The 15,312-nt window shown below is 51.3% G+C and overlaps 1 protein-coding gene across 3 annotated transcripts in view; it reads left to right on the top strand.

The window, feature by feature from the left end:
- swt1 (SWT1 RNA endoribonuclease homolog) overlaps nt 1-15,312 on the top strand; it is a 32,204-nt gene that overhangs the window by 2,398 nt on the left and 14,494 nt on the right. For 2 of the 3 annotated variants that reach the window (XM_079740552.1, XM_079740553.1), the window contains exons 5-16: nt 129-258; nt 531-617; nt 1,486-1,677; nt 2,403-2,496; nt 2,949-3,133; nt 3,235-3,392; nt 3,604-3,742; nt 4,790-4,950; nt 5,552-5,688; nt 6,080-6,217; nt 7,673-7,739; nt 7,924-7,991. In XM_079740552.1, coding sequence (XP_079596678.1) covers nt 129-258; nt 531-617; nt 1,486-1,677; nt 2,403-2,496; nt 2,949-3,133; nt 3,235-3,392; nt 3,604-3,742; nt 4,790-4,950; nt 5,552-5,688; nt 6,080-6,217; nt 7,673-7,739; nt 7,924-7,991 — 1,556 coding nt within the window. Of the gene's footprint in view, nt 1-128; nt 259-530; nt 618-1,485; nt 1,678-2,402; nt 2,497-2,948; nt 3,134-3,234; nt 3,393-3,603; nt 3,743-4,789; nt 4,951-5,551; nt 5,689-6,079; nt 6,218-7,672; nt 7,740-7,923; nt 7,992-12,646; nt 15,167-15,312 lie in introns of those variants that run through there. The other variant, XM_079740554.1, reaches the window with a different exon arrangement.

The following is a 15,312-nucleotide window of genomic DNA, read 5'->3' on the forward strand; positions in this document are numbered from 1 at the left end:
GAAAGATTTTATTTTTGAAGTAGGTTTCTGTGGATTGGTATTATGAACAGAATGACTTTGTGTTATCCTGATGATATGTTCCTATATAATGAGATGCTACTGGCCTTACTGATGTGTGTGGTGTTCAGATGCCGGTGGTGGAGGCCCTGCACCAGGCCCGCGTTGAGAGGAGGCTGGAGGTCAACGTGGTGCAGAGCTATGGAGAACTCACCCGGATGGACACAGACGCTCACGACCAGGGAGAACACCCCCAGTTCAGTGAGTCAGTGAAGATAACCCTAGCTTTATTTGTTTTGTTTGCTATATTTATATATATTTGTGTGAATATATTATATGCTATACTGAAAAGAAAGTACTGGAAGAGTTTTTATTTATTTACAAAAATAAATTGTTAGTACACTTATAGAAAGTTTTCATTCATTTTAAAATTGGTTAATAATATTGGTTTTATTATTCTAAAAAAAAAAAGATATGACGGGCTGGAAATGTGGACGTGAAATACAAGCTTTTGTCTGTTTGTGTCTTGCCAGAATATGAGTTGATATTGGTTTTGGACACCAACATCCTTCTCAGTCACCTGGAATATGTCAAGAAGATCATATCCCATGGCCTTGGAGGTACAATGCTGATTTCTAAATCAATGAAATAAAAATATCATTTATTGTTACACAAAAATGAATGGCATGTCAATGGATGGCATGTAACTGGATGGCATGTTACTGGATGGCATGTTACTGGATGGCATGTTACTGGATGGCATGTTACTGGATGGCATGTTACTGGATGGTATTGGCTGTCTTTTTATTTTTTTTGTTGTGAAAATGAAAACTCTCCTCTCCTCTCCTCCCCACCCCTCTCCCCCCTCTCCCCCTCTCCTCCCCACCCCTCCCCCCCTCTCCCCCTCTCCCCCTCTCCTCCCCACCCCTCCCCCCTCTCCCCCTCTCCCCCTCTCCTCCCCACCCCTCTCCCCCTCTCCTCCCCACCCCTCTCCCTCTCCCCCTCTCCTTCTCTCCTCTCCTCCCCTCTCCCCCTCTCCTCCTTTCCTCCCCCCCTCTCCCCCTCTCCTCCCCTCTCCCCCTCTCCTCCCCTCTCCCCCTCTCCTCCTCTCCTCTCCTCTCCTCCCCCCCTCTCCCCCTCTCCTCCTCCCCTCTCCCCCTCTCCTCTCCTCCCCTCTCCCCCTCTCCTCCCCTCTCCTCCTCTCCTCTCCTCCCCTCTCCCCTCTCCCCCTCTCCTCTCCTCCCCTCTCCCCCTCTCCTCCTCTCCCCCTCTCCTCCTCTCCTCTCCCCCTCTCCTCTCCTCCCCTCTCCCCCTCTCCCCCTCTCCTCCCCACCCCTCTCCTTCTCTCCTCTCCTCCCCTCTCCCCCTCTCCTCCCCTCTCCCCCTCTCCTCCTCTCCTCCCCCCCTCTCCTCCTCTCCTCCCCTCTCCCCCTCCCCACCCCTCTCCCCCTCTCCCCCTCTCCCCCTACTCCTCTCCTCCTCTTCTAGCCATGGGCTTCGCCTCGGTCCTCATTCCCTGGGTGGTGCTTCAGGAGCTGGACTCCCTGAAGAACAACAAGGTGCCGAAGGGCTCCGTGGCCCACCTGGCCACCCCTGCCGTCCACTTCATCTACAGCTGCCTGAAGAGGCAGGAGCCTCGCCTCTGGGGCCAGTCCATGCAGCAGGCCTCCGAGGGAAACCGTGAGTCCCTCCTGACCCCCTGACCGAGAGGCTGTCAGATGCAGTGGTCACTGTGGTATGGTGAAGGCGGTGGTCATATTGAGGAAACATCAGTGCAACGGCCGCCATGCCATCATCCTCGACCTGAGCCGGCTCGCACAGTGACCGCACGGCGACTATGGGGAAGGTTAAAGTGAGCCTAACTTGGTTTTAGTAATAAATATTGGAATAATATCCAAAATAGAAAATATAGACTAGGTCGATACGCCCTGGTGTAAATGCATCGGCGGACATTTTCCTGAGTGCCCTCATGAACTTCAGTTAAATTTTTGTGTTATATGCAATACTATCTTAAATATTATTTCCAGGCATTTTCCCTGAAATAGAAAATATAACAATAAAACAGAGGCCTGTTTATTGTTCCACGAGTCTCCACCAGGGGGCACTAACGATAACTTTATCGTTCCACCAAAGTATGGCGCCCAAGGACAAGTCGGCCTGGTGTCAGACCACTCATAATGTCTCATCGCATGAATCCATCCAGCTGATCTGAAAGCATTAAGAGTCTCACAACGTAGAATACATCGTTTAGCTGCCTACCACATTGAATAGTCGGTCTGTCTTTCTCTCTTTTCACACTTGTTCTTTCTTTCTGTCTCTCTATAAATGTCTCTCTCTCTCTCTCTCTCTCTCTCCTTCCTTCCTTCCTTCCTTCCTTCCTTCCTTCCTTCCTTCCTTGTCCCCAGGTCGTCTGAATGCCGAGAACAATGATGACAGAATCCTGCAGTGCTGCCTGCAGTACCAGATTCTGCACCCAGAGGGCGCCCTCATCTTGTGCACGTGCGTTTCCCCTCCCCCTCCTCCCACATCTTACCTACATAATGCCTCTCCTCACTACCGCACTCTTTGTGTGTGTATCAATGTGTGAGCATGTCGTTTCTGCAGACACTGCCTGTGACCATGCATGTGTTGGTTTCAGCCGGATTGCTCCGGTTGGGATTCGAGAAAAATGTTTGTCTGAGACCGACCAGGACGGACAGACAGACATTCAGACTGAGAGGTTGAATACATAAACAATCTCCTAGACAGAGCAAGAACACCGAATCACACGGTTGACCATTGTATCGCCCCCTCTAATCGATTCTGTGTTTGTAATTAAATAGCATGTAGCACCTAGCAGGTCTTCTGTCCGCCTTCTATTCTCCACCTAGTGGTGTCTCATTGACTCCCATCAGTCCAGGTCCAGTAGCCTAGCTCACCCCCCCCCCCCCCCCCCCCCCCCCCCCCCACAGCAACGATAAGAACCTGTGCAGCAAGGCCCTTCTGAGCGGGGTGCGGGCGCTCTGCAAGGCCGACCTGGAGGAGGAGAGCGGGAGGGTCCATGACCACACCCGGCTCCTCGCGCACCCGGACCCCCCGCCGGCCCGCGACCGCCTGGGCTGCTCGGCCCCCCGGGGGGGGGAGACACCGTCCACCGGTACGTTACCTTACATAGCAGGATGGGTCTGAAGGAGGGGCAGGGCATACCACACCCGCCGCTGTATCTGGGGCTGCCAGTCTGACCCCGGTGGTTTCCAGGAGAAGCCCTTCCTCGGCTGGGCGGCGGGGACGGAGCGTGGGCCCCCGGGAGGAGGCTCAGCGTGTGCGTGGTGCAGCTGGAGGCCTGCCTGAAGGAGGTGCTGCCGCACATCCTGGAGGTGGAGATGAAGGCCGCCTTCGAGGACCTCTGGGAGGACGTAGGACGCACTCGCCTTCGCCGCCTGCCTTTGTAGTCCGACCTCATTAAAACATGCAACACAGACCAAAACCAAAGTTAATGAAAGAAAGGCTTGGTTGTTATCAGCCCTGCTTCATGATATAAACCCATATTTATTTTTGGATGCAGTTTGTGGAAAAGACCCCGTTGTTTCTTAGTCCTGCTCTGTGTGTGTGCTTCTCTATACTCAGATTGTTTACGTGAAGCCGCCCTGGGACGTCCCAGACGCGCTGCGCTGCATGAGGAAACACTGGATGGCCGTGTTTGGGAACATTGTCCCACGGAATCTCCTCCAAACTCTGGTTCATCTCTGTGACTTCTTCAGCCCAGGTATGGAGGAGGAGCACATAAGGTCAAAGATCAGTGTGTGTGTGTGTGTGTGTGCTGTATAGAGCAATGTGCTATTGCATTACTTTCTAGGCATGACAATGAGCTGGTGGTGCTGACTCACTCTGCTGCTAGTAGTCCCAGTGATCCACAGAACCAGATTAAGAAACAGGGTCACAGGCTTAAACAGGAGACACTGGAACCAGGGGGAGGGAGGGAGGGAGGGAGACACTGGGACCAGGGGGAGGGAGGGAGAGATACTGGGACCAGGGGGAGGGAGGGAGAGACACTGGGACCAGGGGGAGGGAGGGAGAGACACTGGGACCAGGGGGAGGGAGGGAGAGAGACACTGGGACCCGGGGGAGGGAGGGAGAGACACTGGGACCAGGGGGAGGGAGGGAGAGACACTGGGACCAGGGGGAGGGAGGGAGAGAGACACTGGGACCCGGGGGAGGGAGGGAGAGACACTGGGACCAGAGTGAGAGCAGTGGATCTAGGGTGCAGGAGGGAGAGGAGTGGAGCTTCCCTCCCTCCCCTCCCACCGGGCCGACTCAAACCATCCGGTTTGAGTCGGCCCGGTGGGAGAGGGAGTCGGGGCCCTGGCACTGAGGAACGGAGAGTTGTTGTTTTTTTGACACGTACCTTGGCTCAGTGCCAGGGAGAATGAAGGGGGAATAAACAGTGCTTGGTGCCGAGGACAAATCCATGAGTGGAAAAGTACCACACTGTGTGTGGGCGGGCATGTGGCTGTCTCTTTGTTTCTCTCTAAACTAAATCTATGTGTGTGTGTGTGTGTCACTATTCATATGTGTGTGTATATATATATATATATATTTATATGTATGTATGTATGTATGTATGTATGTATGTATGTATATATATAATAAATAAAATAAATAAAAGAGTGACCCACATACACAATACGGAGGCTTGGCAGCTAGTTCTGACTGCCTCCTATCAGAAGAGGCACATTGACTTTCTGGATAAGGTGTGTGTGTGTGTGTGTGTCTCTGTGTGTGTGTGTCTCTGTGTGCGTGCCGGTCCCCCCAGGTAGCCCCGTGGATCAGGCCTCTGTGGGGGGGGCGTTGCGTCAGGCAGCTGAGCTGCTGGACGGGTTCGGGAAGGCGAGCTACGAGGGCCGGCTGCCCGCCGCCGCCGCCGCGCTGGAGGCCATCCGGCGCCAGCTGGAGGCCGAGGACACGCCCCCTGAGGTCTGATGGGACCCCCCCCCCCACACACACACACACACACACACACACACACACACACACACACACACACACACACACACACACACACACACACACACACACACACACACACACACACACACACACCCCCACCCCCACACCCCCCCCCGGGGTACTGCCATGAGCAGGGCGGCCTGATCCCATAATACATGTTATTACCGCTAGTGTTCTTTTCTATGGGATCTGTGATCATGTCGTTTCTATCAAATGGTAGCCGGTGTTGCTACTCGAACACTAACGCTTGAACACTCTTTGCAGAAGCTCACAGTTCTTCCCCTTTAATGAAAGTGCTGCTGTACATTTCCACATTCATTCATTCTGATGGAGAGTGTTCCCAGCCTCGTCTGTACATTGTGTCCAGAGCCGGGGCCCAACTCTGAACGGCCATTGTTCTGACCACTAGATTCACCCAGCAAGTTCATGTTACAACCACTCTGTTGTCACAACATGCTGTGTGTGTGTGTGTGTGTGTGTGTGTGTGTGTGTGTGTGTGTGTGTGTGTGTGTGTGTGTGTGTGTGTGTGTGTGTGTGTGTGTGTGTGTGTGTGTGTGCGTACGTGCAGCCTGAGCCTGTTCCAGCTGAACCATTGGTAGACGATGCTATGATGTCAGAGGAGAAGCAGGCCCCGCCCCCCCAGGTCTCTCCCCAGGAGGTGTGGGCTGTGTTCGAGAACCTCTGGGCCAACCTGTGCCAGATAAGGTGAGCTGACGGAGGTAATGAACCTCTGGGCCAACCTGTGCCAGATAAGGTGAGCTGACGGAGGTAATGCTGGGGTTTGGTCTCAGCTGTGCACACTGGTCCGGCCGCTTTGACCCAACCTTAAATATTGACAAAGGGATTAGGGAATAGCTGAGGGTGGTGCTTGACGCCCGGGATATCCACGTACGAGACTATAGCACTGACACCCCAACCTGTGGCTGAATATCAAGCCAAGCACAACCACGAAGGTCACAACCAGGGGTGGGCTCTAGTCCCAACCAGAGCTTCATGTCCCCCTCAACTTGGACCTGGTGAAACGAAAAGTAAAAGTCAAATAGCATTGTTGCAAAGGTCTTAAAGCCTCTTGTGTCCCCGTGTTGCGGCCCCCCAGCTCGGACCTGTTCGCAGCGCTGCGCTTCGACCCCGGGACCCTGCAGAGCACCCTGGGGGCCCCCCCGCCCCAGGACGCCACGGCCTGTCTGCACAAACTGCTCCCCATGGTGACTCAGCTGCTCAGCGCATTCAGCAGGTACCATGATGGTCCCCCAGCAGGAGAGAACCTTTAGAGGGGTTCTGTCTGTCTGTCTGTCTGTCTGTCTCACGCTCTCTCACGCTCTCTCTCTTGCACGCTCTCGCTCTTTCACACTCTCTCTCTCTCTTTCACACTCTCTCTCTCTCTCTTTCACGCTCTCTCTCTCTCTCTCTTTCACGCTCTCTCTCTCTCTTTCACGCTCTCTCTCTCTCTCTTTCACGCTCTCTCTCTCTCTATTTCACGCTCTCTCTCTCTCTCTCTCTCAGCCTCATCACCTTTCGGTATTCTCACTTCACCCAGCTCTCTGTCTGTCCACCTACTTTCAAGAGAAAGAATTCCCCAGTCCATGGCTCACCACACACACACACACAGGCGTTGTGTGTGTGTGTGCGTGTGTGTATGTGTGCGCTCAACCTTAAAGCTCCTGTCTCAATCTGCAATCTGGTCGACCTTGTGGTGGCTGACTTTCCCTGGAACACAGCACTTGTTCCTTATCTCCTTCCAGGAACACACAGGACTCAAGACTCTATCCCCACCCCTTCTCTACCGGGAAACGTGTACCTACAGGGTACTGACTCACAGGGTACCGACCCAACGACCCACAGGGCACCGACCCACAGGGTACCGACCCACAGGGTACCGACCCAACGACCCACAGGGTACTGACTCACAGGGTACCGACCCAACGACCCACAGGGCACCGACCAACAGGGTACCGACCCACAGGGTACCGACCCAACGACCCACAGGGCACCGACCCACAGGGTACCGACCCAACGACCCACAGGGCACCGACCAACAGGGTACCGACCCACAGGGTACCGACCCAACGACCCACAGGGCACCGACCCACAGGGTACCGACCCAACGACCCACAGGGCACTGACCCACAGGGTACCGACCCAACGACCCACAGGGTACTGACTCACAGGTGTGGTTCGGGACGCCAGGTGGAGGCCAGGTGGACGCCAGGTGGACTGGAGTGCAAAGCCACGGCCACGAGCGTGTGGGCGGCGTACGGCGGGGCGGCGGGCAGACACTCACCCACCACCGGAGCACATTCCTGCGCTCGTCTTACGGGACGAAGGCAGCCGCACTCTGCAGAGACTTGTTCTGTCCGTGGGGGGGAGGAGAGGTTGCGTCAGCGCAGGGGAGAGACAACCATGTGAGGGTTAACACGGGTTAGGCTTAGTGAAATGAGATTCTCGTCTGGTGACACTGGATGTCACACTTGATTATAGTGGCTATGCGGAGTGTTCAATCCCAAAGAATGCAATGAATACCTTTTGAGTGTGTTGAGTGTGTGTATTCAAGAAATGCATCGCCTGGAAGACAGCCAGATGCATTCTTTCTTTCACACTCTCCCTCTGTCTCTCTCTCTCTCTGTCTCTGTCTCTGTCTCAATCTGTCTGTAAATCTGTCCTGTGGGTAAAGCTGCTGTTGTCTCCCCAGGGTGCTGTCCTCAGAGATGGGGATGGAGGAGAGTCAGGCCCTCCTGAGCTTCATCCATGCGAGCCAGGTCAGCCCCACTAACGCTGAACCCTAATACTATAGACCAGTGATTCATGTGGCGCTTTGACCACAGACATAACCCCTTAACCACCAGGTGATCACCACACGCTCCCTCCCACCCGGCTGTCCACTCCAACAAAGGGTCGTCCATCTTGATAACATACTGGTGTGTGTGTGTGTGTGTGTTTCAGATCGTGAGCATCACGGCCCACCTCGACACCCGGGACCTGGTCCAGTGTTTCTCTCAGCCAGAGTACAGGTGAGCAGCACACGACAGAAACACAACCACACCCTGCTGGACCCAAGGGACCCCTTAGGTACATGGGGCCCTCTAGGGGCCCTCTAGGGGCCCTCTAGGGGCCCTCAGGTACACAGGGCCCTCTAGGGACATGTTGTACCGTTTCTTCTAGCTTCCAGTAACCATTAACTGTATGGGTGTAGAGTACATTCAGCTGTGACTGCAGAGCAGTGTGGTCCTAAATGGGCTGGGAGGTGACCTCTGTAGAGGCGCCGGTCATGGGTTGAGGAAACCGATTCTGGTTAGCTATGTATCTTCAGAATGGACCCTATGCACGGCCATCAACTCAACCACCGTGTTCAAGCCTGGGCTTAAAGGTCCCATGAGTCAAGGCGAGGGGCCGTCGTCTGGCCTCTGTTCTGCCCCAGGGTGGTTGGAAGTGCTCTTTAAAGTTAAACAGTGTTCGCTATCTACCGCAACCTTACTTAGTTAAACATCGGAGTCAGGTGATTGTGTCAAAGCTTTATCTTTGTTTATTTATTGTTCTGAATGTTCTTAAAGAGCCAGTGAGCTCTTCACTGTTTCATCTGGAACACTGTGATTAGGGCAGTTGTTGTGTGTGTGATAGCGGGTAGCCCCTAATAGAACTGAACCCGTTGATGTTCTGCTAGAGAGTGAGATCAGATCCCATGAAGACGCCTCATGTGATGGTGGTACGACACAAAGACTTGTTGACTAGACTCATAAGATCTGTTAGTGGTTCTATTTTTATGGCAATTCTCTCTTTGTTTTCCCACTGAAAGGGTCGTTATTGACGGTTTAATTTTCCTGTCGCTGGGTGATTCAGTCTGATCTGACCCAAAGGCTGGGTGCTCGCTGGGTGATTCAGTCTGATCTGACCCCATAGCTTCGGTGCTCGCTGGGTGATTCAGTCTGATCTGCCCAAAGGCTGGGTGCTCGCTGGGTGATTCAGTCTGATCTGACCCCATAGCTTCGGTGCTCGCTGGGTGATTCAGTCTGATCTGACCCAAAGGCTGGGTGCTCGCTGGGTGATTCAGTCTGATCTGACCCAAAGGCTGGGTGCTCGCTGGGTGATTCAGTCTGATCTGACTCAAAGGCTGGGTGCTCGCTGGGTGATTCAGTCTGATCTGCCCAAAGGCTGGGTGCTCGCTGGATGATTCAGTCTGATCCGACCCCATAGCTTCGGTGCTCGCTGGGTGATTGTCTGATCTGCCCAAAGGCTGGGTGCTCGCTGGGTGATTCAGTCTGATCTGACCCCATAGCCTCGGTGCTCGCTGGGTGATTCAGTCTGATCTGACCCAAAGGCTGGGTGCTCGCTGGGTGATTCAGTCTGATCCGACCCCATAGCTTCGGTGCTCGCTGGGTGATTGTCTGATCTGCCCAAAGGCTGGGTGCTCGCTGGGTGATTCAGTCTGATCCGACCGAAGGCTCGTGATGGTCACTGCGATCTGAGGGGTCAGCTTGAGTCCGCCAGAGCGGGAGGCTCTTTGGAATCAGGTCTCTCCATTTAGACGACTGTTCTATAATGCACGATCCATCAATGTGTGCGCCCTTGCTGGGCTTTGTGTGTGCGTGTCTGTGTGTGTGGGTGTGTGCATGTGTCTCTCTGATATGCTATGTGCAGAAATGAATAAGAAAGATCTGTTTTATCTTGTTATACAATTGGTTGTCCCGCCCTAAGACTTCTCCCCATAACTCCCCTGTCCTGAGGGATTGGTCGAAGCATCCCGGTAGGTAGATCACATGCTGGAACAGACCCTGAGGTATCTGTTAGTACGGGTGTACACTAGCACAAGCAACTCCTTACGTACTAGTATAATAAATAGAGTAACAAAAAAAAGATTAATTTGATGATTTGAGTCTGTAGGGATATCTTTAAGAGCTGGTAGGTAGAGCTACAGAGAGGTTTATACATAGCCCTCTATATGCAGCTATATGGCCCTCTGTCTTAATGACCGCTGCCATGGCAACAGGGCCCTTGGATTAGACATGATTCATCTGCAGCTCTCAACCCCGTCGCCGTAGACACACTCTCAATGCAAATGGAACCTATAAATATGCATAAAGATATGTGTTTATTTAGTTATAAGTGAGATTCATTGATATTAGGGTTAGTGCTGATATTTGACTAACCCTTTATGGTATAATATGAGTCTGTTTTAACTGCGTATGAAAGCGTCTGTCGCCTTGCCGTTCGGGGATCCAGGGAGCCTTTATCTGAGCTGCATGTGAGGAAAAGGTTTTGTTGTGCTGACTTTAACTCAAGGCTGTAAATATTTCAGCCGTGTCCCCCTCTGCCACGATGCGCCATGTGGGAGAGCATCCTCTGCTGTTTTGAATATTTAATTCCTGCTCTTAACTGTGCTGGCAAGATGTGGTGCTTTATATAAGACCTCGGCAGACACTAGTGAGACGTCTGCTACTCTACCGTCGCTCCGCACAACTTGATGTTCTCTCAGGGAGTTAGAGAAGTGGTTGTCCAGTAAAGACCAGCCCGAACTCACCCAGGACCGGGCGGCCAGTAGACCCCCTCTGTGTCCAATCAGTAACAGTAAGAAGGAAGGTTTCACCTCACCAGACTCTGTTTCCGTCTCGGTGCCAGCGGATCACCACATGTTCCCATTGCGCGCTACTTCAATTTAGAATTAACTTTGTGTCATGGCAACAAATGCTAATTATGTAAATGATGCATAACCTTGTAACCTTTTGTCATATCCTGGGTTCAATCATAAACTTGCAATGTTTAAGGCTCTATGTTATAATTAAAAGGCTTGACTACTGAAGTTGAGGAAGTACACCTTATATGAATAGTTACATAAGACAAGGGTGCGTTTTATACTAAACTAATCAAACTAATCATTAATAGCATATCTACAACTGGGCTCCATTTTCCATTGTTCTAAATTCCCCTTATTTGTCTCCCCTGCAAGTTTCAATGAGAATAACGTTTCTTATGTGGTGTGGTATGTTGTTAGGTGTTAAATATAGTTGTCTCCCCCCTGGTCTGGTTCAGACGCCCCCACAGCTTGCTGTCATTAACCGGCGTTCCGCTCAGAGCTGCTTGTGGAGCAACGAGGGTCACATGACAAACGGAGCGACCTTCCTTCTTTAAAGGTTGCTCCATCTGCTCCCTCCATTGGGTTCTCACGTTGGGTTGTTGATGCTTTCTAAGCCCGGTGTGGATAATAAAGATGCTCTAGACTAGCTCTGTTAGGATATAAAGAGGGGAGATGTGTGCTGCATGACCCTTGAGGACCCCTTTAGAAATCACTTGTTCAACAGCTCTGTTCATATCCAACGAGGATCCACACAGAAGCCATGAAACGCTCTGTCAATGGCCCCTGCATTGTTGAAGACTATTATAGTGTTTCTTTATGTTTAATATCTTTGCAAATCAAACAAAAACCCGATGTGGTCGTGTTAGACTTTAAACAACCTCCCGCCAGAAAACCAATAATAAACCAATAATTTGGGGTTCTTAAGAATGCCTGTTAAACATGCTTTGACAAGCTTAGAGAGAGCCTTACTGTAGGCCAATCAGCTGCAGGCCAATAGCTCACACCCTGTACCTCTGGGTCGTCCACTCTCCTCCTGGGGTGTGGATCACGCCTGTACCGCCTTCCCCAGATATGAAGTGTGGTCGAGGTGTCTGGTTCTCCGGGGGGATCTCTCTCAGAGCTGTGCAGCTCGGTCCAGTGAGACACAGGAAGAGGCTGTTGTGTCATCCAGCTGCATCGTGTGGCCCAATAATCGATCCATTGTGGACGATCGTCTGTCACCTCGTGGGGAAGCTGCTTCACATTATTCTAGCGTCCGACACTCCCCACCGTGCTCTACCCCAGGCTCCCCCCCAGGCTCACCCTGACCATGGCTCCCCCCTCCAGGCTCACCCTGACCCAGGCTCCCCCCCCCAGGCTCACCCTGACCCAGGCTCCCCCCCCCAGGCTCACCCTGACCATGGCTCCCCCCTCCAGGCTCAGCCCTCTTAAGGGGAGTCTTAAGGTAAAGCAGTAGATGAGGGGCTCTCTCGTGGGGGGAGTAGGCTTGGGGCTCTCTCCTTCCTCCCACTGGGTTTCTTCTGCTGGTTGCGTAACGTTCAGTGGGAGCAGAGAGGCGGAGCCAGGCCGCCGTCTCCGCTGCCAGGCGCCGGTTGCCAAGGAGACACAGCCTGTGAGGAGGGAGGCGTGTGCGTCTGTGCAGCCGTGTGCACTGATTGAGTGTGTAGGGGGAAGACTTTTGTGTTTGTTTCTGAGAACTTTAGAGAGAGAGAGAGAGAGAGAGAGAGAGATGCCTTCCACTGGAGGCTGTGAACACAGTGCGTTTTGTCTCAGTTGTGTGAGCATTGTGTGCGAGGGGTTTCACAGAACATTTGGTTAATGTTTTCTCATGAGTCCGGTCGGTGTTGTTGCTCATTGTCGTTCTCACCACTGGTCTGTTGTCATATCTTAAACGAGCTGTATGTGTTAAATCATACAAGGACAGTGTGGAAGCAGCGTCAGGTATAGATCTTCTAGTTGCTTCCAGTGCCACTTCCTGCTCTCCCTCAGCTATGGACAGTGAAATAAGGGACAGTGAGGTCCTCTGCTCCTTCACGCCATTCCCTCTCTGTTCAGTGATGTAACTCGTGATGTAAGCGGTGATGTGTGTGTTCTCAGGGAGAGGCTGAAGGTGGGCGGGGCTCAGCTGACGGAGCTCAAAGCCACTCTGGAGTGCTGCGTCGCTGCCGTCAATCAAAGCCTCACCAACACTTCATGGCCCTGATTGGACCACAACCAGGAAGTCTAAGCCACATCGAGCAGTTGGCAGCCTTGAAACAAAAACATCCATTTACTTGAAATTGATTTACATGAAGCATCAGCATGGAGTTATAATTATTTTTTTGCCTAAAAATATTATTTTAAAAGATTTCGTAAGCCATCAGGTTTTGTTCTATGTTTGTTTCTGTGACTGACTTTGGGTTTGTTGGTCACCATTATGGACAGGTTATCCATGATGGGTGGACAAAGTGGTCACTTTCAAAGAAACTAATTTCTTGCCAGAAAAGTTAATGAGTGGCCATGTTCATTACAATTACAATTAGGGCATTTAGCAGATGCTTTTATCCAAAGCGACTTACATGGGTTAATACACACATCGACACACCGACGGCGGAGTCGACCATGCAGGGCGACAGCCAGCTCGTCAGGAGCAGTCAGGGTTAAGTGTCTTGCTCAGGGACACATCAACGCTCAGCTAGGAGGAGCTGGGGATCGAACTAGCAACCTTTTGGTTACAAGACAAGTGCTCTACCTCCTGAGCTAGGCCGACCTCGGGATTGTCCTTTGATTGCTATCGGCCGTAGTTTAGCGGTGACTCAGTCGGGGGATACAACCCAGCAGACTTAGGCCCGTTACCCAGACAGGCTGCCAGCCAATGGGAGGAGGTTTTCCACCTGCTGAGCATGTCGTTCCCTGTGATCACAAGGCAATTAGAGACCGGCAGGCACCGCCGCTCCTCTCTGGGACATTCTAGAGCCTGTCCGACTGTACGGCCGCTGACGTCAGACAGCTCATTCAATATTCAAGGCCCTATTCTGTAGCTCCTCGTTAGAATCACTGCTACAGGGGAGCGGTGAGTTACAGGGTGATTATGTGCCCAACAATACAAAGGGTTAGCTGTTGTTTTGCCACATATTCCTAATTAAAGTTTTATTTTATTTTTATATATACCAAGGTTTTTAATTAAAGCATACAATCTATTAATTTTAAGTGCACCAGATTATTGTAATTAATGTTTTGTTTTCCTTTTCCCCTCTTAAAGTAGAATGTGTCATATAGAACTCAATACCTTTACAATAAATACTAAAGAGTTAGGGCATTATGGGCAGTTGCAGACACGCTCTATCCTGGTTTAGCCTGTGTCTTTGTGGCTCTGCTGAGATCCACAAGTCGGATAACCAAGCACATGGGAGGCTAATTTGTCAAGAAGTCAACTAATAGGTCTTTAACCCCGACGGACCGGCCCAGATAAGCACCGTGAAGTCAGGCACATGCTGCCCACCTGACCGGCCCGAGTTGGTCAGGACTTCCGCCTCTCCGATCCTGCTGCTGTCACTACTGCTCCACGTCTGAACATAAGCTGTTCCGGATAAAGACAGGAGGAATATAAAGGCTGTGCTTAGGGCCGTGGTTCCCTGGGAGCAGGCAGTGGTAACAAGGAGAGGCCGTGATTAGTCATCAGAGAACCAAAGGAGACTTAAGCCTCTCCCAACATATCCCTCTTGGAGTATGGATTAAGATATAAGCGCTTACCATTTCACACTTTGTCTCAAAGGGCTTCTCTGGCCACAGTATGAAACCCCAAAGCCGGAGCCTTCTATAAAGTAAATGAACCAAAAGGATCCCTGAGGAGGAACAGAGAATGTACATCGTCTGCAGTGATGAAAGGGGCTTGAAACATGATTCTGGTTGACATGGTTTATTAGTTTAGAAATGTTACAAATGTGGTACGTATTCTCAACCTATGTTTGCTGCCAAAAGGTTATCTATGCCAATGCCTGACTTTTAAAAACACTCAAAAGAAAAAAAGATCTTCAGTAAACTGCAATAAGTGAATAAGTCAAATCATAGTAAAACATTCAATAAGCAGGAGCACATAAGCAAGGTTGTGTGTGGCATTAAAACAAAGTTACTAGAACTGGCACTGATGTATTTTAATGACCAAGTCATGTGCATCCACTTATTGTTTAATCAGCAGTGTATAAAAAAAATATATAAAAAGGCCTTCATTTAAGATTCGTAAAGCAATCCAGCTCTAAGTTTAAATGACACAAAGCCATGACAGGTACTTCTTCACTTATACATTTGAGTAAGGCTTAAACCACAGATCTTTTAAACTAAGTGAGCTAAAAAAAAACGACAAGGTTGACTAAAGAAAATCGAGTTGAGAAACTCAAAGTTACCGTTACCAGTTATGACTTAAAGGTACAAGTTCAACTAGAATAACCAGTAACCTAAATGTGTATTAAATGTTGGCATTTGACAAAAGTGAGAAAGAAAACTATATGTATATACACAGCACGGAAAATAATGAATGCAATATGCAAAAGCGTCCTGTTGCTTTGGGCAACCCACCCCCGCCCCAATAATATAAGCCGGTCTTCACTGAAGACCCCTCTGGGACCCCGCCCTCTCCCTCCCTCCCTCCCCCTCCCCCCCCCCCCCCCCTCTCTCTCTCTCTCTCTCCCCCTCTCTCTCCCTCCCTCCCCCTCTCCCTCTCTCCCGCCCTCTCCCTCCCTCCCTCCCCCTCTCTCCCTCCCTCCCCCTCACCCGCTCAAACACAA

This window comes from Pollachius pollachius (genome assembly GCF_949987615.1).
Source record: "Pollachius pollachius genome assembly, chromosome: 7".
NCBI classification, from domain to species: domain Eukaryota; kingdom Metazoa; phylum Chordata; class Actinopteri; order Gadiformes; family Gadidae; genus Pollachius; species Pollachius pollachius.